This window comes from Schistocerca nitens, chromosome 1, assembly GCF_023898315.1.
Source record: "Schistocerca nitens isolate TAMUIC-IGC-003100 chromosome 1, iqSchNite1.1, whole genome shotgun sequence".
NCBI classification, from domain to species: domain Eukaryota; kingdom Metazoa; phylum Arthropoda; class Insecta; order Orthoptera; family Acrididae; genus Schistocerca; species Schistocerca nitens.
Window position 1 is genome coordinate 739,500,653 of NC_064614.1, and position 24,252 is coordinate 739,524,904.

Below are 24,252 nucleotides of genomic sequence, written 5' to 3' on the forward strand. Positions count from 1 at the left end.
CCTAAACAGTTCTGGGTTATGTACATAGGTAGAATAAGACGCTGCCGTAGTGAATTCAGTTTCCTTAATGCAAATCCTTTCTCACTGAAGTGTTGTATTCAGAGGCTTGACATTCATTTGAAGTTTCACACTGTTTTGCAAAGAAATGTTTAATTTTTGGCTGTCTTGTCTTCTTTATCAGTTAATTATACAGCTCTTTGTAGTATTTAAGAGAATGTTCTTCACTATTGTACTCCTTATTTCTTCCGAATTATTTTCTACATCGTCAGCATTGAAACAGGCTGAACTTCCTTTTACTCTTCTCGCTGAAGACTGTCAAATCTCCCTTGCTCAGATCCTTTGAATGAGAGATTAAGCAGTCAAACGCATTTTCTTAATTGACATTTGCAATTTGAATCGCATTCTTCTATGAGACTGGAAAAGTTTTATGCAGACAGATTGCCTCGAATGTACAAATAATTCCCTGGTCCATGTGTGACAGGATACATATGGTGTTTGGTGACAGAAAAAGGAGTTCAGGGTTTTTATTTGAATCAGTAATGGAAAGTGGATGGCTGTGAACATTATCAGAGGGGAAGAGAATTTTAAAAGGGGTTTGTTCTTTCTCACAGTAAGCCTTAAGTTCTCTATTCAGTTCATTAACAAAATAGTCACTGAAAACAGCAGAAGTCGTCCAACATTTTTTATTCCCTCTCCTGTTCTTCACAGCCCTTTAATGCTCTAGGATTTTGAGTGTGTTAGATCATAATGGGTTTTAATATTAAATTGCCTGCAGCATTTCCTCTGAAAAGAAGGGTACATCAGTCCTTTGCAGCCTTAAATCCAGGTACTGTTTTTTCTTCCAATAGTGATAAACATGTGGCTAGATACTCTTTTCCAAAATAATCCTGCTTCATTGAAGTCAGAAACCTGCTTCACAGTATAGCCTTTTTCTTTCACAGTTTTTTTTTTATTCTGTTTTAAAATCTTTGGCTCTAACTTCATGTGCCACAGCTGCCTCTCCTGTCATTTCAATGTCTTGAAAGCCAAAACAATGCTTTAAATGATCAAATCAATCTGAATTGGCTGAGAAAGGTGCTGGATAATATTTTCGCTTGTAAAGTCTGAAAATGAGTTCTTGGTTTTAGCTTGAATAGCAGCTCCAGAGAGAAGCATGTGCTATTAGTTGTGGTATTCAGTCCAGTGGCATAGTACCTTTTCCATTCTCTGTCACCTCCATGCGAGATTGGTCACTCTTGTCTCACTTAAGTCACTTCAGGTTCGAAAAGATTTTTTAATTGATTCCGCATTGTAACAAATAGCTCTCATAGTGTATTCAGTAAGTACCAAGGCATGATGAATGTCAACAATACGTTCGACTTTCTCAAAGCTGTCCAAAACTTCACCTCTGTTTCTAGTGTACATGACATTCATACATTCTTGTTTCCCTCACTTTCTTTCCTTTTACCCAACATTTTAAATACAGACTCTGTCAAGCGCAACTTCACATCTCTACTGACCTGAACTGAACTGAAGATTGACGTCTCAATAAGCACGATAGAAGATTCGTTTTGAGATGAGATGTGCTGCTGCATTACTGCTTCCGTATACTGTTAATAGCTGAGCTTATAACTAAAATCGCATGTGCACAAAAACACAAATAATGAATCTGCGTATAACAGGTTCTACTTCTCCTCCTCCCAAACAAGCCATGAAGGCCCAATGGTGCCGATTAGCCGCCTTGTCATAGGCGTCACTGGATGCAGGGGCATGTGGTCAGCACACCGCTCTCCCGGCCGTATGTCAGTTTCCGAGACCAGAGCCACCACTTCTCAATCAAGCAGCTCCCCAATTTGTCTCACAAGGGCTGAGTGCACCCCACTTGCCAACAGTGCTCAACAGACCAGATGGTCACCCATCCAAGTGCTAGCCCAGCCCGACAGTGCTTACCTTTGGTGATCTGACGGGAACCGGTGTTACCACTGCGGCAAGGCCGTTGGTGGTCCTACTTCTACTCAGTTCTTTTGTCAGTTGCTGGTTCTCTTTCATGTAGAAACCAGCTTAATACCAGACATCTCAATATTTTTATGACTTGTTCATCCACAAACACGCACTCCCCTTTTTTAAAGTTTCTCCTTCTCACTTTTATTTTGTAAATGCTCTTCATGCCTCTCCCTTTTCGGTTTACTTTCTGGATTTGTGGATTATAAGATTATGTTAAATTTTTGTTTATGCCTCTTACTTTTGGCCTATAGGTTGCCTGGAACTTCAATGTTACATATTATATTCTATTCATACCTCTAATTCCTATCAAGTGTTTCCCTTTGCACAGGATTACGAGTTACTTTTCTTTGCCACTTGTACCACTTTTCCAAACCTCCATTTTCTCAACTATTCTGCTCCTGATGAATTACCGATTTCAAAAGCTTTATATTGAACATAGAGGATGTGTTTAGTTGCAGGCAGGTACAATGCAAAGACCACTAAACATTTTAGCTTTCAACCAAAAAAAACACGCACACACACACACACACACACACACACACCACACCCAATGGCCACTATGGCCACTGTTTCCAGCCACTATGGCCTGACTGAATCCGCAGACAGGCCACAGCGACCGGAGACATTGACCATGTGTGTGTGAGCTGTGCTTGTGTGAATGTGTATGTGCTTTCTATTTTGGAAAAAGGCCTTCTGGCCAAAAGTGAATGTTTAGTAGTCTTTCATTGTGCCTGTCTGTGACTCAATGCCTTTTCTGTGTGGTGAGTAATGATTTGTGCTTTTCATAATACTGTTGTTGTTCCACCCCGGACGTTCCATTTTTATATTGGACATATTCTTTCTGCAGGACTGTCAAGTGGTTGGAATGAAACGTCTTTTGACAGTACTTACATTTCTTCAGTTTAACTTATTTTTATTAATGATGTATGTTATTTATTGTTGTAACATTGTAAATATATATCAAATATTAAATCATGATATTATGCATTAAACAGGAACACGAGGAAGACCAGAGGGGAGTTCCTGACGGCTTGTCAAGTTCTCCAAAACCTACATCAGAATTGCCACAACAGCCAACTGTTGAGGCAAATTTGTTGGACATTGGAGGAGCAGGAGATGGTGTGGATCTACTTAACATTACTGCCAGTATGGGCGGAGAGAAGATAAATAGCAGTGATCAAACAGCTGATTTGCTGGGTGGTTTAGGGAAAACATCTAGTGGACTGGAGGACTTACTACAGGGCCCTTCAGTTGCACAGTCAGTGCCACAAAACATGCTATTTGACCCTTTTGGCAACAACCTACAGGTTTGTATATGTTCTGTATGTCACATACTGCATGTAGAAATATTTATTTTTCCGCCATTTTTTAAGTTAAATGTGGGATGCCATTACAGTGTCTGAGTAGTGGTTGTTTCCTGCTGTTCATTTCCAGAGTTGGAGATCTCTTCCTACCTCTCGATTATGTTCCATGAATGTTAGATAGGTGGCCAAATCATTCGCCCAGAATGTTCCTTGAACCAGTTGTGAGCAATTGTCGCCCAGTGACAAGGTGCATTATCATTCATAAAAATTCCATTTTTGTTTGGGAACATGAAAAGTCCACAAATGGCTGCAAGTGATCTCCAAGTAGCTGAACATAACCATTTCCAGTCAGTGTTCATTCAGTTGGATCAGAGGACACAGTACTCCATGTAAATATGGTCCACACCATTACAGAGCCACCATCTGCTTGCACAGTGACTTGTTGCCAACTTGAGTCCTTGGCTTTGTGGGGTCTGCACCAGACTCAGACGCTGCCAACCAGACCATGATTTTCCTAATGTCTAGGATCCAACTAATGTGCTCACTAGCCCAGGAGAGGTGCTGCAAAGGGCGTTGTGCTTTTAGCAAAGGTTCTTGCATCAGGCGTCTGTTGCCAATGGGTCCGCTGCTTACTGGTTTGGCGGGCAGGTACACGGAGAGTGGGGAGTGAGTCATTGCCTTGTTCTTGAATGTCCTCTGACAGAAAATTGCATTTCCTTTATTCAGTTCATTGTGGCAGCTGGTTGAATGCGGGTCTGATAGGGCTTGTTGCCGGATTCTGACTGTGTGAAAATGGATGAAAAAATGAAGCAATGAGTTTGTGTTAAATTTTGTTTTAAAACTGGGAAATCAGCTTCTGAGACTTACAAACTATTAAAAACTGCTTTTGGAGATAATTGTAGGAGCCAGTAAAATGTTTTTGTCTGGTTCAAGAGATGTAAAAATGGCCATGAATCATTTGAAGATGAACCACAGTCCGGTCGTCCTTCCACCTCAAAAATGAATGAAAATGTTGTGAAACTTCACGACTTAGTGCGCTCTGATCTTAGACTTACAATTACGGAGATTGCTGATGAACTTAAGTTTCTATGCAGTTCAGTCAGTTTTAACTGAAGATCTGAAAATGTGTCGAATGTCCACAAAATTCATTCCAAAAGTGTTTTCAATTGACCAGAGACAATACCAACTTGAAGTGTGCCAAGAACTCATTAATCAGACTAAAAATGACCCAGATTTGTTAAATATGGTAATTACAGGTGGCAAACTGTAGGTATATGGATATGATCCTGAAACCAAAGTGCAGTCTTCACAGTGGAAGACTCCAGGTTCACCACGACCGCAAAAAGCACGGCAAAGTCGATCAAAGGTGAAGACAATGTTCGTGATTTTATTATTATTATTATTATTATTATTATTCTGCCAGTATTGTGCATCATGAATTTACCCCTGAAGGACAGACAATTAACCAGGAATACTACAAATGTGTCCTTGAGCATTTCTGCGAAAAGGTGTGGAAGAAAAGGCCTGCATTGTGGAAAGACAGGAGTTGGGTGCTACACCATGACAATACTCCGGCTCATCGTGCCTTCTCCATCATTGAATTTTTGACCAAATTCAAAATTCCTGTGCTTCCACAACTGCCATATTCCCCTGATTTGACTTCCCCTGATTTGACCCCTGTGGTCTTCTACCTGTTTCCTAAACTAAAATTTTCACTCAAAGGGAAGTGATTTGACTCAATTGAAGACATGAAGACATCCAGGCAAATACGGAAAACGTCCTTAACACATTTCAGGAAAAAAATTTCCAGGAATGTTTCTAAAAGTGGAAACACCATTGGAGTCGGTGTGTTCAGTCAGGAGGAGACTGTTTTGAAGGAGATGCGTCACAGTAGCATTTAAGTACCACTATTGTACAATTACAAGCCCATTATTAAAGCTTTCTTAAATCATTAGCACCAAATTTTGCTGCACTGTCCTAACAGATACATTCATTGTATTTCCCGCATTGATTTCTGCGGTATTTCACACAGTGTTTCTTGTCTGTTAGCACTGACAACTCTACACAGATACCACTGCTCTGTCAGCCATTGCGTTGTCTGTGGTGAGAGGTAATGCCTGAAATTTGATATTCTCAACACACTCTTGATGTGTGGATCTTGGAATATTGAAGTCCCTAACAATTTCCGAAATGGAATGTCCCATGCATCCAGCTCCAACTGCCATTCTCCATTCAAAGTCTGTTAATTCCTGTCATGTGGCCATAGTCACATTGGAAACCTTTTCACATGACTCACCTTGAGTACAAATGACAGCTCTGCCACTGAACTGCCATTTTATGCCTTGTGTATGTGGTACTACTGCCATCTCTATATGTACATATTGCTATCCCATGACTTTGGTCACCTCAGTGCACAATGGACCTATGAACCTTTTGCTGACTGGGGAATGCTTCAGGCTCTTGACTCATCACATGGTCTGCCCCAAGCCTTGATTTGAAAACTCCATCTATTCTGGGTATTCAAGTGTATTTGGCTAAAGGTGTTTTCCCTTAACAGTGGTGAGACAGTATCGTTGTTGCAATCCTTAAACATGACAAAAACCCCATCTCCATCAGCTGCAGAATGATTAGCCTCACCATCTTGCTCTTGCCAAGTTCTCAAATTGGGGGGGGGGGGGGGGGGGGGGGCTTTTTACCCCACCTATCTGTGTTGTTTCCAGGAGAGATGATCCAAAATTGGCCATTTGGTTAGGTTGGAATTGGCAATACAACAGGCATTTTTTTAAATGCCACCATCTCCTTGCAGTATTTTTTGACCTACGTAAGGAATATGACACCACTTGGCACCATCATAATATTATTTACTCTGACAGGCTTTTGAGGCTCTTATTGATTTTAGTCCTCAGTTTGTATCCCACCAGTTCTTTGGTGTTAGTTCATACATCGCTCAAGACTGAGCCATAACAATTGCCATTCCCTTGGATGTGTGGTGAGCTATGTGTCATACATCAATCGGCTAGTGGCCTCGGAGGCACCAGTGGTCAGTCCCATGCCATATGTTGACAACTTTTAATCTGTAGCATTGGCTAAACACCAGCTGCAAGGCGCCATCTGAACGGCCTTCCATGGCTCCCAGTTCTCTCTCACAAAAACGTGAATAATTCGTTTGTGTAGTCATACTATTGTCCATCCAGACCCAGAACTCTTAGCTACCCAGCACTGGGATGCTTTTGCAGAGTCGTGATTTTTGGCACTTTACTTTGTTAAAGAGCTGACACAGGTGCTCCGTATTTGTCAACTAAAGACTAGCTGTATGTGAAAGCTTAACGATATACGCTTCCTTGCCCACACCTCTTGGTATGATGATTGCACTTCTCTACTCCAGTTTACCAGAGTCTGGTCTCATACTGATTAAACTATGTTTGACAGGTTTATGGCTCAGTGGCACCTTCAGCTTTGAAATTATTGGACTCAGTCCATCATTATGAAGTAAGACTGGCCTGGCACCTTCCCGACTAGTCTCATAAACAGTCTCCTTGCCGAGGTAGAGATCCTACTTCTTCAGTTAAGGCAGTTCACATCTAGCTTATGTATTCAATTATCATTCAACAATTTCATAATCAGCTAACTTTTAAAATTCTTTTTACAGACAGGAAACAAGTCATTTGGGTATCTCGGGGAATAAATTGTCTGATGGTTTGGTTAGAGAAGCGATTGCTCACACAGTGTTCACTTTGATGATCCCAGGTGCAGATTTGCAGGTGCAAATAAGACCTCTCCTCACTGGGAGATGAAACATCATCTGGTGGAGCATTGCCCCCTCTAATAAACTGTACAGTAGCAAGGAAATTAGTGCTACATGGCACTCCACTTTGGTCATACCAGATTAACCTGAAATTTCATCCTATGTATTGAAGCATGCCCGCACTATGGTTGTGTTGGCTTAGTCAGTATCTCACATCCTGGTGAAGTGTCTCCCCCCACCTTCTGAGTTTCCATGTCAGTCATAGTCTTGCAGATTCTTTGCCTCCACAGATTCTTTGCCTCTGATATCACAAGACAATATATGGATAGCTGAAATGGATCTTTGTTTTCTCTGAGAAAAAGGTTTTACTCTTAGCTACGATATTTTTAATTACTTTCAGGGCTGGGCAGGGTGATAGAGGTTGAAGTGTCTCCCACCACATACTGAGTCTGGAGGAAACTCAGTCAGCCGTGCAAACAACTTTGCAACAAAAGTCGCAGGATTTTCAATAGTACCAACATCCCAGGGGAATAAATAATCGAAAACCTGTCTAAACATCAATACATATGTATCTAGATGTAAATAGCCATCTGGAGATGAACCTGTCAGTTCAAAACTGGTAACAGCACTATTTGTGTACATGAGTAGAATTATCAGTAGCAACTAGTGTTGTTTTTTTTTCCGAAAATCAACCCCTATTTTGTTCATGCCACTGACACAAAATGTCAGTTTTCAACAAAACAGCATTAACACGTTGGTGGCCTTTGATTTGCTTTGGACAAAGTAGTACATGCCTGGGTACAATCGTGGTTCCGTAGGCTACAGCAAATATTTTTGCTTGAAGACATTGACAATTTTCTCTCACAGTCAGCAGTTGTCGCAATTATTTTTGCAATAATAAATAATTTACTTACTTTTTCCCCATCTGTCTCATTTTCATTTCATTGCCCCTTTATAAATGTAAGTCTGGTTTCTGGAAGGTCAGAGAGAATTTTGTTGATTGGGAAGTTTCTAGGAACTGATTTGTTGCACATCCATTCTCCTTTCTCAGTCCACTACCTCTTGTGTTGAGGTAGTGATTTTATGTTAGATAAGACAGCTTGCAGGTAACAGTTCTCTTTGTGTCAATTAGCTAAACGACAATCTTGGTTGACATGACTGCTTCTAGCTCCACAGAGGTGCATTGTATTGACAACAGAATACATGAGAGAACTATTTTATGTAATGTGTTTGCTTGTGTTAACCAGCTTGTTTCAGACTCTCAAAGCTGACAATAGGAATTTCTTTTCTTCAGTAAACTTGTGAAAGGCTGCAATCCTACCTCCATACTTTCTTCGTCTGTGTTAGTTTTCTTCCTGCTGAATTGTCCTTTTTCCACAGTATACATATACCATTTATGTCTCACTGCTGTTATTTTATTTTATTTTTTGCAATCTTGTTATTTATTGGTGGTACAATATGAAATAATGTGTTCAGTTTGCATTTAAACTTCATTATCAAATTTTGATGATTACCTTGCTCAGACAAAAACTTACTCAACAAAGTCACATTGAGCCTAATTCTGGCATACTCACTAATGTGCCCAACTGAACTAAAGACAACAGATTAATTGAACATACTTGCACACAGCTACTGTCTTACTTGCTTTAACTATCAGCAATCCCATTTGAGTGGTTTTTTTTTCTGAAATTAATATTGAAAGATCCAAAACAAAACAAAATTGGGACATTATGTATTTATCTAAACTACTTAACTGATAATGTAAATAATTTGAAGAATGACTCCAAGGTTCAAGATGTTTGTCCAGAAGTTGAAGTTATTCAAATAAGTTTCAGGGCATCTTGTACATCAAAGAATGGAGATAGGTGACACCACAGCTAAATTTACAGAAATACAAAATGGTTTTAAGTAGTGACTTATTTTCCGTGGAAGAGAAATAAATATTGATTTGAGTCTGAGAAAATTTGTGAACTACTATGATGATTTAAACTTTATGATCCAGTTGTAACTTGACTTAAACCTGGTAACAGGTATTTCAGGATAGATGTAACCGATGCTCTGACCGTCTGCACACCATCCCCCTCACTCGTTGCCTTGCCTCCTTCCCCCTCCCCCCCGCCTCCTCCCCCCCTCCCCCAGTGCTATTGTCTTGTCCTTTATTTATTTTTAGGTACATTTATAAATAATTTCTAAACATTGTATTGTCTATATAGAAATTACTATATTTGAAGTACCAGTATTTCATGAGTGTTCAGTAGCAACACCAACTGTCGAGATCACGGTTGACGATATACTATTTTCATACAAGTGTCATTTCCATTATTCACTGTGCCCCCCTTTTTTAGAGTAAGAATTGGTGTTGCAGCTGCAGACACCTTATTTTTCACACATGCAGTAATGTGCTCATTCTAAAAGATTTTTATAAACTGCTGTCCATTATCATTGCTACACTTTGTTTATTTCAGGGAGATAGTGTGGGTAACATCCCTAATGTCCCTGTTCCTGGAGTGACACCTCGCCCAACAGCACCTAATCTTCTAGGAAGTTGGGATAACTTCCAGAGTGCTCCCACATACGGTATTGGCCAAGGATCACAGCCATTAGGTCCAGGCTTAATGCCAACATCACCCAGTATACCAAGAAATGCCAGCACACCGAATCTTGAGAGCAAGTCTCGGGATCCTTTCGCGGATTTGGGTAACTGAAATACCTCTGTGCATAATTTTAAATAACTTTGCCATTATTGTAAATTTAGGACAGCTTGTAACAGCTGTAGGTAGTCTCGTAGGTAGTGTACCCATTGCTACATTCTTGTGGAGCTACGAATTAACACTAAGGCACTGAATAATCTGCTACTATTCTGTAAAACTGAATGCAAATGTCTGATCTTTGAAATATTGTCTGAGGCGTATTCAAATGATTTACCCATCATTTAAGAAAATGTATGTAGTCACATCACTATTGAAGTATCAACAATGAAAGCTGTGCAATCATCAGTAACTGGTACACTTTGTAGGCTTTTGTGCACTTCCAAGCATGTGGACAAAAAAACACCAGATTGCTGTCATTTTTCAAGCTAGAATTGTACCGGCCACAAGACAGTATACTTGGACATACAGTCTGCTGGAAGCCCACCAACACCAATAGATATCAGCATTCTGTATCCCACCACTCAATGCATAAGAATTTGAAATCACATATGCTAGCCCTGAGGGCTACTTGAATGTACAATGCACACAACATAAAGTAAGGACCCTAGAACTTGTGCACCACCTTCAGAGCTGCTGGTTACAGCAAAGAGACAGTAACAAATTATTCTCTATAAGAGCAAAAGAGACGGAAAGATGGACAACTGTACACACATTCTGCTACCGCACGACCATGGATTCACTGATTATGCGGAGAAAATTCTTGACATTAAATATATTAACAATAAACATCGTGGGTTGCACTTAGGTGTCATCAATACACAGTCAGACTTTGATATATCAAATCTCTAGAGTATTTAAAATTCATTCGATATATTGAGGGTTCATTATAACGAGAAATCAAAAAACAAAAATTACAACCCACAATTTTTTTGTTACTGTACAGTGATTTTCCTCGCATTTGTTTGTGATACAGGCCTATGTTTAGTTTTGGTAATATAGAAAAGAAATCAAGATAGATTGTTTGCATATTGTTTTATTTCTTCTGAAATAGAAAAAATTTTAAGTTTAAAATAGAATACTTTCATTATAAAAAAATTAAATTCAGTAAAAGAATACCAGTATGTACATAAAATTCTCCACAAATCATTGGTTTTGAAAGTAATCTGTAATTTTTGCTTGCTTTAAACTTTTGATCCATCGTCAGTCAGTTTCATTGTCAGTCTGTCTGCTCATACTTCTCCAAATATGCTCTGATTGTGTCGAGAGCTGCTTTGGCTTGCCTGACCATCACTGGCACTGCTTCTTTGACCTCCCCTTTTCCTCTTCCTCTTCATTATTGTTGCTGCCTTTTTCATTCCCTGTGTTCACGGAGTCAACAGTCTCGGCTTCTGTAGAACCCAATACGTTGTCCTCGATTGTGAGTGTTCATAGGAGGTGAGGGTATCATCTGGAGTGCCCCAGGGAAGTGTGGTAGGTCTGCTGTTGTTTTCCATCTACATAAATGATCTTTTGGATAGGATGGATAGCAATGTGTGGCTGTTTGCTGATGATGCTGTGGTGTACGGGAATGTCGTCGTTGAGTGACTGTAGGAGGATACAAGATGACTTGGAGAGGATTTGTGATTGGTGTAAAGAATGGCAGCTAACTCTAAATATAGATAAATGTAAATTAATGCAGATGAATAGGAAAAAGAATCCCGTAGTGTTTGAATACTCCATTAGTAGTGTAGTGCTTGACACAGTGACGTCGATTAAATATTTGGGCCTAACATTGCAGAGCGATATGAAGTGGGACAAGCATGTAATGGCAGTTGTGGGGAAGGCAGATAGTCATCTTCGATTAATTGGTAGAATTTTGGGAAGATGTGGTTCATCTATAAAGGAGACCGCTTATAAAACACTAATACGACCTACTCTTGAGTACTGCTTGAGCGTTTGGGATCCCTATCAGGTCGGATTGAGGGAGCACATAGAAGCAATTCAGAGGCGGGCTGCTAGATTTGCTACTGGTAGGTTTGATCATCACGCGAGTGTTACGGAAATGCTTCAGGAACTCGGGTGAGAGTCTCTGGAGGAAAGGAGGCGTTCTTTTCGTGAATCGCTGCAGAGGAAATTTAGAGAACCAGTATTTGAGGCTGACTGCAGTACAATTTTACTGCCGCCAACTTATATTTCGCGGAAAGACCACAAAGATAAGAGAGATTAGAGCTTGTACAGAGGCATATAGGCAGTCATTTTTCCCTCGTTCTGTTTGGGAGTGGAACAGAGAGAGAAGATGCTAGTTGCGGTACGATGTACCCTCCGCCATGCACCGTATGGTGGATTGCGGAGTATGTATGTAGATGTAGACGTAGATGTAGATGTAGATGTGAGTGATCCTGCTACTGCGACATCACTGTCCACATCCGTGAAATCTTCAAAACGAATGTAAGTGGTGTTAAAGTACATCACCGCTTTCACCCATTCAGACTCGAGGATACTGACATAACCAGTGTCAGAATCAAACTGACATTTTACATGTTTAAATACACATTAGATCCACCAGTTGGTCATTTTCATCTGTCATCAAAAATCCACATGTCCGGAAACAACTGATGATCATTTGCTCCTTCACATTTATCCACGCTTTGTCCAGTATTCTCATTTAGCATCTGAAAAGTTGATTGTTGTAGGGTTGTATTCTTCAGCATTACAGACTGTCATTCGGACCACTTCGTATCTATAGTTCTCTGTGACATTCTCAATTATTCCATGATCTAAGGGCTGCAATTTCGATGTAGTGTTAGGTGGTAAAAATTGTACTGTCACGGATTTTAATGGAGGAATAGCATTTTGTGCACTGCAGTTGTCCACAAAGACAGAATATTTTGATTTTCACAAGTCATTTTCCTACCAAAATCCTTTAACCAATTGAAAAACACTTTTGATGTCATCCGTGCTTTATTGTTCATGGTGTATTTCACAGGGAATGACTGACACCTGGAAAAACATCACCTTTCCTTAGATTTTCCAATTATAGGTGGCTTGAGTTTTTAGTGCTGGTAATATTTGCTGCTAATAGAATGGCAACATGATCTTTGCATAGCTTGCCCCCATACATTATTCTCCTCAGAAAGTTCTAGTTTTGTCTGGAATACATTTTTTAAAACAGTCGAAGTTCATCTGTGTTAAAAGCATCATCCTGTTTACAGTCTTGAAGGATCTTCTGCAATTCTAACTTTTACTCATAACAAATTTTGTTATCCACACTGACACTTTCCCCACCCACTTTTTGAAAAACAATCCCATGTCTTTTCCTGAAATTTTCAAACAACCCATTACTCATACAGAACGCATCGTATACCAACGCTGCTACAAAATAATCTGCCTTTACTTTCAAAATATGTTCACCAACATTCACATTATTGATCCTCTGTTGTCAGAACCACTGCACTTAACACTCTTGTAAATCTGAAAACTCAGCCTTTCATTGTTTCTGATTTATCCCTTCATCTATGATAATCACATTGTCTTCATTCTTGATTGTTGACAGTATGCTTGCCGGAATCCCAAACTCTGCAGCTATGTCTTTCTTTTTCTTCTCTCCTGCTTTCACTTCGGCAATTAACTTCTTTTTTTGCTTTTCAGAGATTGTCAGACATTTCTGCTTACAGCCTGTGGCTGACACTTACAAGTTGACACTTACAGCTCACACGCAACCAAAACAAAAGCTGCATAAAATTGCACCTGCATGCAGATCTCATTGATGCCTCAATACAGGGTGGAGAGGGACTGGGATTCCCCTATTTGCATGCACTTCGATGTACAGAGGTACCATATGAAAGACTTCATTGTATAGAGGGGACTTCGATATAAAGAGTTTTTGTCCACTGAACTTAGATATATAGAGCCTTCCAAAAACTTTGAAGTAATGCTGGGCTTTCTTCGAAATATCAAGGTTTTGGGCTTCCAAGGGAAGGGAATGAAGAAAAAATTCGATATAGACCTGTCTTTGATATATCGAGGCTTGACTGTACTGCAAATGCTGGAAGTTTGAGATCAGCTATGAACATACATTAGTCTACATCAGAGTGACAGGGCAATTTATCTGAATGTGGCTAAAAGAGCACGAGTTCTATACAGTTCAGACAACATAATAAATTGGCAGTGGCAGGGCACAAAACTTACTGCAGTAGACATACACAATTTGAGGTGGCTTGTGTGCTTACTAGATAGCCACTTAGCTTCAAAAGGAAGAGACAATAGATGGTAAAGACAGTCAAATGGCTAACCAACTGCAATGATATTTTCAAGCTGAGATTGTCTTGATTGCCAGCAGTTGCTACCTTGTGAACAGACTGTGCCAGTGAGGTTGCTCCATCACATGCAGCCATAAAACATTTCCACAGAAGGAACACAGCACAATGGCCCATTTTAACTGCCAAAATTGTAATGAATAAAGTTAACCACTTACCACATGGTGGAGATGCTGAGCAATGGGCGTGCATCTAAACAAGAATTCGAGCATAGTCCCTCAGCTTATGAAACTCGCTTTCTTCAGAAAGAAAATTTGTGTCTGGAAAATTTTCAAGATCTAATGAAGAGCTTTAGTTGCTGTGGATGAGTGTTGGCAGTCCTTCCAGAATAACACTTCAGGGATAGAGTTTACTCAGTTGGTAACTGGTAGAGTTTACTCAGTGGGTAACTGGATAAAGTGCATCCACCTAAAAGAGGGCTGTGTGGAAAAGAGTTCATTTTTATCTAAAAACTGTTCTTTCACTGATAGGCTGAGGATTTTTCTTCTCATCCTGCTACATGTTTCGTGATGAGAGATAAGCGTTGGTGGTACCATTAATATAGTTACGCTTGTTAACTCCCCAGATACATCCATCCCTTTACATGAAGTAGGAATACTATCACTTTGGGCATAGTTTGATGTGTAATGTCTGTCACATCAGGCTCCTTGTGGTTTATACACAGTGTGGTTCTGATTACTCATTAAAAAGTCTAAGTGTAATTAATGGATCTACAAATCTCCAGTCTTGGTCTTCACTAGATACGGCGAAAGCATTATAGTACACATGGTGTATGAAAACAAGTCAGAAACCTTACGGATTTATTCTTGACATCAAAAAATTTATTGATTTAGTGTTTGACATATGCTGCAATTTACCGTCTAGTAAAATCATCAGACAATCAATTCCAATTACAAAATGATCTAGAGAGAATTTCTGTATGGTGCGAAAAGTGACAATTAGCACTAAACAAAGAAAATTGCGAGGTCATCTACATGGGTACTAAAAGAAATCAGATAAATTTTGGGTATACGATAAATCGCACAAATCTAAGGGCTGTCAGTTCAACTAAATACCTGTGAATTACAATTACGAGCAACTTAAATTGGAAAGACCACATAGACAATATTGTGAGGAAGATGAAACAAAGACTGTGCTTTGTTGGCATAACACTTAGAAGATACGACAAACCCACTAAAGAGACAGCCTACATTACACTTGTCCGTCCTCTGCTGGAATATTGCTGTGCAGTATGGGATCCTTACCAGGTAGGATTGACGGAGGACATCGAAAAAGTGCAAAGGAGGGCAGCTCATTTCGTGTTATCGTGAAATAGGGGCGAGAGTGTCACTAATATGATACATGACTTGGGGTGGCAGTCACTGAAACAAAGGCGGTTTTCTTTGCAGCAATATCTATTTACGAAATTTCAATCACCAACGTTCTCTTCTGAATGCGTAAATATTTTGTTGACGCCCACCTACGTAGGGAGAAATGATCATCATAATAAAATAAGAGAAACTGGAGCTCGAACAAAAAGATTTAGGTGTTCCTATTTCCCATGCACCATTCGAGAGTGGAATGGTAGATAAGTAGTATGAAAATGATTCGATGAACCCTCTGCCAGGCACTTAAGTGTGAATTGCAGAGTAACCATGTAGATGTAGATGTACAAATTTATATTTTACAAGTACATACTTTAAATTTATAGAAGGTAGGATAAAATAATGTGAAACAGTAAAAGCCACAAGCCTGCATTCCATAATTTGTCGTACATTGTGGAAAACTTCTGGTGTGCTCCATATTTGGTCAAATTTGTTTTAGATACACTTCCTCAGCACACCAACATTGGGTACAGAAGTTTAATACACCAAGGATATTGGAGAACTGGCAGTAGCTGGAAGAAGGTGAGATTTCTCATCAAATTTGTATATCCAAAGACTCCAGCCAATTGATTGCTGCAGGTGTTGCATCTGAAATGTCTGTCAGGGTCGCGGACAATGTTCCACTTTCACATTAATCATCAATCATTCCCCATTTATGTAGTGCCACTTTGATCATAGTGTGGCCATTTTTGGCATGGTTGACGGAGCTCCATATTTTCCTTGATTGGTTCGCTCGTAGGAATTAGATGTTCAGATCTATTTTACCTATTTTCTATGCTTCTCGTAGATCGTGGTTTTCTGGCGTGAGTTGGCCATTGTTTACCCAGATTGGTTCTCCAGATTTCAGTCGCATATATGGTAAACTATTTAGTGTTTCATGAATTGTTAACACTCTGAATCTTTAGTGTTTTCACCCATTCATGTCTTATTGCTTGTCATTGTCAGACATTTGGAGAGGCTGTATTGATGTGTACTGACAGCAATGGTACTGACGTCGATTTAAGAGTTTCTGTTATGATTCTCTTTGTGTCACTTAGATTGTTGCCTAGTTTGTTGAAATGGCTACTTCTACTCCAAACAGGAGAACAGTATTTAGCAACAGGATACACAACTGCTTGTACTGTGGTTCATAATGTGTCTGCAGTAGATCACCAGCTGGTGATTTTCATGATTTTAGCATTACAAAAAGTTCATAAGAGCATGGGCCCAAAAAGCCTTTGTTATTATTAATGTCATAAAAATGATAAATTTACAAAACACAATTAAATTTCTAAAAAATGCTCAAAGTGACCACCTCCTGCTTCCATCCATCCCCTGAGCCTCCATTCTGTACTTTTGTCGTATATTGTGGAAAATTCGTTGTGTTGTTCCATATTTACTGAAATTCGTTTCGGATACTCTCCCTCAGCACATTGACATTGGGTAAGGGAGTTGAATACACCAAGGATTTTAAATGTCCCCAAAGGATAAAATCCCTTGGATTCAAATCTGGCAATTAGGCAGGACATGCAATGGATCTCCCTCAAGCAATGCACCTGTTGGGAAAATTACTATTGAGATACTGGTGAACTGCCCTTGTAAAGTGAGGTGGAGCACCATTATGCATAAGCCACGTTTGTTGGATGATGTCTAGAGGTACACTGTCAAGTAAATGAATCAACTCGTCTCTGAGAAACTGTAAATACATTTTTCCAGTAAGATGTTGTGGAACAGAGTAGGGGTCAGTGAAATGATTATGAATGGTTCCACCCCATATGTTGAGGCTGAACTTCAGTTGACGTTTGTCTTGTCATGCTTCATGAGGGTTTTCATAAGCCCAGACGTGACTGTTACGATAAATGAAGATCCCCTCATGTGGAAAGCCAGCCTCATCAGTGAATAAGATACATGCTAACAAGGGAACCTCCCCATCGCAACCCCCTCAGATTTAGTTATAAGTTGGCACAGTGGATAAACCTTGAAAAACTGAACATAGATCTATTGAGAAAACAGGAAGAAGTTGTGTGGAACTATGAAAAAAATAAGCAAAATATACAAACTGAGTAGTCCATGCGTAAGGTAGGCAACATTAAGGAAAGTGTGAGGTCAGGAGCGCCGTGGTCCCGTGGTTAGCGTGAGCAGCTGCGGAGCGAGAGGTCTTTCGTTCAAGTCTTCCCTCGAGTGAAAAATTTATTTTGTTTATTTTCGCAAAGTTATGATCTGTCCGTTTGTTCATTGAAGTCTCTGTTCACTGTAATAAGTTTTGTGTCTGTGTTTTGTGATGGCACCGCAAAACCGTGTGATTAGTAGACGAAAGGACGTGCCTCTCCAATGGGAACCGAAAACATTTGATAGCAAGATCATAGGTAAACCGATTCCTCCACAGGAAAACACGTCTGATATATTCTATACGACACTGGTGACGGCATGTGCGTCACATGACAGGAATATGTTGTCGACCCACCTAACTTGAACACTTAGCGAATGGGTGAAAATATTCTTCTACCTTGCCCGATTTAGGTTTTCTTGTGAATGTGATAATCACTCCCAAAAAAGTGATGAAAACATAAGAGTTTGTCACATAAAATGCAACAAATGAATGCAACAGTTTCACAGTCGCACAGTTTTCCTTGTGCTCTGTCAAAATATATGTTCTTAACGTTTTCAAATTTTTCCGTGAACAGAGACGTCAATGAAACAGCGGACAGATCATAACTTTGCAAAAATAAAGAAAGAAAACTTCTCGCTCGAGGGAAGGCTTGAACTAAAGACCTCTCGCTTCGCAGCTACTCACGCTAACCACGGGACCACATCACTCCTGAGCTCACATTGTCCCTTATGTTGCATATGTTGCGCATCGACTACTCAGTTTGTATATTTTGCTCATTTTTTCATAATTCCACACAACTTCTTCCTGTTTTCCCGATTGATCTGTGTTCAGTTTTTCAAGGCCTATCCACTGTGCCAACTTATAACTAAATCTGACGGGGGTGCGATGGGGAGGTTCCCTTGTAAGAACTGCAGAAACACTGTACATTGTCCTAACAAACATTTACAAGAAATTTATTCTTGGCTGAAAGTGTGCCTCATCTAATCTTTGCACCCATTGAAGGTGATAAGTGTACACATGAGTTTCATGTAGAATGTTCCAGATTACCATGTGATTATAACAACTTCCCTGTAGCAGTTCACCTTGTACTAGTTGACGAGTTTCATCCACAGGACAAAGAACCAATTTTTCGGTCTCAGGCATTCATACATCATGTGGTCTCCCACAAGCTGCAAATTTCTTCCCAAATGAGCTTGTGTCTTGGAAGCATTGATGTAGTACAAATATTCTTGCACTAGGTAACTTCCTCCCATGGTAACACTCAGCATAAATTTGATGTGCTGTATCCACATTCCCATCAGCTAAGCCATACGTATAGAACATACTTGTCTTTTCAGATACAGTTGTAATGGAAGTTGTTATAAAACAGAACAAATGGCAGTCGGAGAAGACAAAACAAATGCCATGATCAACTGTAAATAAAAAAGTGCTCATCTGAGATAAATTACACAGCCAAGAGTTGCTATAGGGAACTCCTTTCAAACATTCTTAATGAAGGAATTTCAGGACCATGTTTACATGAGCTTTTTGTAACACTTTGATGTCAAGAATAACTCTCTTAATTTCCTGACATGTTTTTATACACCCTAGATTTTTCAATCAGGAAGATTACTATCCTTTCAAGAGGCTGTTTAGGGAAACAGTATAGTCCTTCCCCCCAAGTTATAACTAACAGGTGTCACACGAGACAAGGTTACTGGCGTGTTCTTAGAATTGCACATTTGTTAAGTAGGGCTTTTTCCTTGAGGTTGCAAATGGCAAAAAAGAAAAAAAACTTCCTGCACCCCTACCAAACCACCGTGTGAGATTTGCCACAGTAATGCTATTTCCAACAACTGTTTAATGTACTTTGGTCGTGATGAAGCTAATGTGTGATTTGCCTCTGCAACTCAGGAAATCAGATATCTGTGTTAAAAGTCCTGAAGCTCTTTTATGTTGAATATTTCGATGACAGTAATTGAGTTAGAAGTACGTTTTTGGTATGTTCACACAGTGCAACACTAAATTTATGTGAGAGCCCATAGATGCTAACAGTGGAAAATACCGGATTATTGTATTGTCTTTAAACTAGAATCCTGATGTCCTCAGAAAATAACTCATTCTTTGTTGTAGTTGCCTTCAGAGAAACACTCTTTTCTTCTAGCAGTACGGATTTTGGTGCATATTATTACCATAACAAATCTTAAATGATGTCATTCTTTTGTAACATGCTTGCTGAGACAACAATGAGTTTTAAATTTTAGGTTTGGTTGTCAAAAGTAATTCCTCAAAATCTCTGCAGTAAGTTAACATCTAGCTGATGAGTATATTACATGAATGAGGCCAAACAAATTTTAATGTACATTCTGAATTCCAAGATATATGCCAGTTTTGTGCTATTCATTGGACAGGGTGTTCCATTTATCTGATGACTGCACTTGTGGGATTGTGTTTGCTGGCCACCGGAGCCGCGCAGGCTGGTAGAATGGGTCCTGCATCTCCCATTTAATGCTACACTATGTGCCTTCATGGCCTGTAACATTCGAATAGTGAAACAAACATCATGAGTGTAACAGTGGAATCTGTGAATGCAACAGTGGCAAGACCAAATCGTCCCATTCCACAAAGAGTGTTTATTTACAATTTGTGTTTGTGTGTACAGAGGCCACTCGTATCGTCCAAAGATTGTTTGAACAAAAGTTTCCAGTTGTTCAAATTCTGAGTCATGGTGCAAATAACAAATTAGTGACTAAATTTCGTGAAATGGGAAGTGTTCATGAGAAGCGTAAATGAAAATCTACAGTGCTCTCAGAATCTCATCGTGATGATATTTCGTAACACCTGGAAGGTCCCCCTAAAGAGTCTATTGATGTCTTTCACAGCAAATGGTAATTTTTTGTACAAAGAGCTGCCAAATTACTTGGGCAAAGACCCTATAAAGTAACAGTAATGCAAGAACTTCAACCTGGTGATACCGCACACAGGTTTAGACCTTACAAGTGGGTTTTGAAACAAGTGCATGACAGTGAAATGGGTCCTTACCTCATTCTTTGCTCAGGTGAGGATTGGTTCCTTTTACCGGGGTATGTTAGTTCCCATAAATGTCAACATTGGAGCACCGATAGAACTATTCTTCTTCATGAAAAACCCTTTTACAGTCAGAAAATAAGTATGTGGTGTGTAGTTAGCGGTGACAGAATAACATGCCGAATATTTTTTTTTTAAAAAGACACAGTTAACAGTGAAAGATTTGTGCAAAACATTTTGCAACCATTTTTTAAATGAATTGAGTGGAAAAGAATGAAGCTTAATGATTCCTCAACAGGATTCAGGATGGGCTCAAATGGCCAATGTTTGTTTCCACGCTATTCACAATGTGTTCCACGACATTTGTTAGTAACAATATGTGGCCCACTTGAAGTCCCAGTTTAACCTTGCATGATTTCTTTTTGTGAGTAGCACTAAAGGATAAAGTGCACACAACGAATGTGCAAATATTACAGGAACTCAAAGATAATATCCACAAATCAATTAATTCAATTTCTCAGGGACAATTACATCATGTGATGAATAATTTCTTGAGTAGATGTCAGAAATACATGGAAAACAATGGCAAGCAGTTCCAGCATCTCCATGCATGACATAGGTGAGTACAAATTTTATTTACATGTATTTTAAATTTAGCACTGTGGTAGTAGCTAGGCAACATGACATTTGATTTGCCGGGCAATGGAGCATTCGCTGCCGCATATCTACTGCACTGTGCGCATGGTCATCAGATAAATGGAACACCTTGTAGATAAATGCCAAATTTATTGTTAAAATGTATAAAAAGTAAAATTCCATTTATTGACTTACTAAATTCACAGAGTGAAAGATGGACCAGCAAGTCTTATCTTCAGGAGGGGCAATTCCCAATACAGCCGATACACACAAAAATAAATAAATACATTGCTTCCAGCTTTCAGAACCATAAATTTCCTCTTCAGGATAAAACAGAGGTAAGGGAAGTTACAAAGATAGGGTCCCTTTTAACTTGGATTCTTATTGATTGCTGCCCATTTCATTCTCTCAAATATTTTCTCTTTTCTGCCCGGAAGAAGTAATCTTTGATATCAAAAACTGGGAATTCAATCATTATTTTTGTTTGTATCCATTAGCTGTACTGGAAGCTGCAGCCTATGAAAGTAATTATGTATTGCTATTGTAACAATATTATGAAAAGGAAAATTTCTACTCACCATATACCAGAGATACTGAGTTGCAGATAGGCATAACTGAAAGACTTTCACAGTATAAGTTTTCCCATCAAGGCCTTTATCGAAAATAGGTGACTGACACACACACACACACACACACACACACAAATGCAACTCACACACATATGACTGCAACCTTTGGCAGTTGAAACCACACTTCGAGCTACAGCAGCAGTGCATGATGGGAGTGGCTGGGGTTGGGAGGGGTAGGGATTCCAGGTTAGGGGTGGGGGACAGTGAAGTGAAGTGCTGCTGGGGAGTGCGCAAGGGCGAGGTGGAGAGAGGGTAGGGCATCCAGGTGTAATCAGGTTAGACGGGGGGCAGGGGAGAGGTGGTAGCATTGGTGGCATGAGGGCTGTGTAGTGCTGGAATGGGGACAGGAAAAGGGCCTGGATAGGTGAGAAAAATGACTGACTAAGGTTGAGGCCAGGAAGGTTACAGGAATGTATGATATGTTGCAGGGAGAGTTCTCACTTGTGCAATTCAGAAAAGCTGGTGTTGGTAGGAAGGATCCATATGGCACAGTCAGTATGGATCCTTCCCACCAACACTAGCTTTTCTGAATTGTGCAGATTGGAACTTTCCTTGCAATATATTCTACATTCTGGTAACCCTCCTGGCCTAAACCTTCATTAGTCATTTTTCTCACCCAACCAGCCCCTTCCATGTTCCCATTCCAGCGCTTTACAGCCCTCATTTCACCAATGCATCCAATCTTTTTACTTCCCTCCTTTTCTGCAACCCCCCCCCCCCCCACCTCTTCCCTGCCCTCTGTCTAACCTCCCAACTGCACCTAGCTGCCGTACCCTCTCTCCACCTCGTCCTTGCACACTCCCCAGAAGCCCTTCAATGTCCACCACCCCTCTACCCTTCTATCCCTACCCCTCCCCATCCCAGCCTCCTCCTTACCCCCACCCAGTTGCCACTCCCAACATGCACTGCTGCTGCTGTTCGTAGTGTGGCTTCAGGTGCCAGAGGCTGCAGTCATGTGTGTGTGAGTTGCATTTGCATGTGCGTGCGTGCGTGCATGTGTGTCGACTATTTTCGACAAAGGCCTTGACGGCCAAAATGTTATATTGTGACAGTCTTTTTGTTATGCCTATCTGCAACTCAGCATCTCCACTATATGGTGAGTAGTAACTTTCCTTTTCATAATATTGTTACATTCCATCCTGGTTTCCATTATTTGCTGCTATTTATTTTTAATAAGCATGTGTAGTACATTGGTATTGTAATTCTTGTCAAACTGAAAGTTGTCCATTTCTGCAGGCAACCTTGGAGCTGGTCTTGGTGCAGGGTGGGCTGGTAGTTCCAAACCCACTACACCAATGAATGGCACGCCTAGAGCCGGTAGTCCTACAAATGTCTTTTCTTCACCACAACATAGGCCAGCAAGTTGGGCAGCACAGGTTTGTAAAAATCGTTAACATTATGCTGACTTGCATGTTGGTTAGGGGGTTAAACCATGTTTCCATTGTAGAGGTAAGGTGTGGCCAAAATCAAAATAAATTACTACATCAAAAAACACAGATGTAAGACTGTTGTAGTGAACATAGATAGTTGCCAAATAAAGGAGGTGATGGATTTGATAGCATTTGTGATAACTGTGACAGGCTTATCTCTGTTCTTATGCTTGCCTTAATCTTTTATATTGTGCATGAGATGATGTGTAAGGGTACTTTCCATTTGGCACATTGCATGACCTCTTAGCATAGTGCATTTAATGAAGTAACGTGTTTTTCCTCAACTGTTCATTACTAAAACAGTTGTGACTCACAAAGTTTTTATTGTACAGACTGTATGAAAGGTTCGTGAGATTTGACTAGATAATGCACGTAGTTTGGTGTGTGTAGATTTTTCTATAGCTATTATAGAACATAAGTTAAAGAGTTTTCATTTAATGCAGTACTTTGCTTTGTCCAAAGTGTCAGCTGAAATGTTGTGTGGTCAAGAACTGGTTACACCCCTTAGGAGAAAACCAGCACTACAGTGTAACTTTTTCCACCTCACTGAAAGTGCTGCCTGGCTCACTCCAACTTGTTTCCTACCTCAAAGCAACCCCACCTTCAGTCTCTGCACTAAACCATGCCTCCTTTTGTTGCTAGTTATCTGGTGCATATGAGCTCATTGTGTAACAACTAAAGAAAAATCTGTACAAAACCTTTAATGGTTTAAGAGAAAGGCAGTCACTGACCTGTAACAGATCAATGCGTTGAACACAGTAACACATAACAGCTGTTTTCTGTTAAGTGTTACTGTGCTCCATGCATTGATCCGCTATAAGTGAGTGGTTGCCTCTCTCTTATTTTACATGTTTCTCAATCCAGAAATTTCCATTGTTATTAATAGCTTAAAGTTTATTATTATTATTATTATTATTATTATTATTATTATAAAAACAACAATGTTATGCTAATCACCATAAAGATGTAATGTTGAGTTACAGACAGGTACAATGAAAATACTATCATTATTAAAAAAAAATTATCTAAAAATTAATTAAAGGACTTAGTTGAGCAACTTCTTGTAGTTCATTGAAAAGTATTTTTTCAGAACTCTTAGAATTATTGTATTTGCTTATAA

General features: G+C 39.7%; 1 protein-coding gene across 3 annotated transcripts in view; it reads left to right on the top strand.

The window, feature by feature from the left end:
* LOC126260250 (cyclin-G-associated kinase) overlaps positions 1 to 24,252 on the top strand; it is a 256,668-nt gene that overhangs the window by 192,514 nt on the left and 39,902 nt on the right. For all 3 annotated transcript variants that reach the window (XM_049957574.1, XM_049957583.1, XM_049957590.1), the window contains exons 18-20: positions 2,979 to 3,290; positions 9,498 to 9,729; positions 22,939 to 23,078. In XM_049957574.1, the coding sequence (XP_049813531.1) occupies positions 2,979 to 3,290; positions 9,498 to 9,729; positions 22,939 to 23,078 (684 nt within the window). The remainder of the gene's footprint in view (positions 1 to 2,978; positions 3,291 to 9,497; positions 9,730 to 22,938; positions 23,079 to 24,252) is intronic.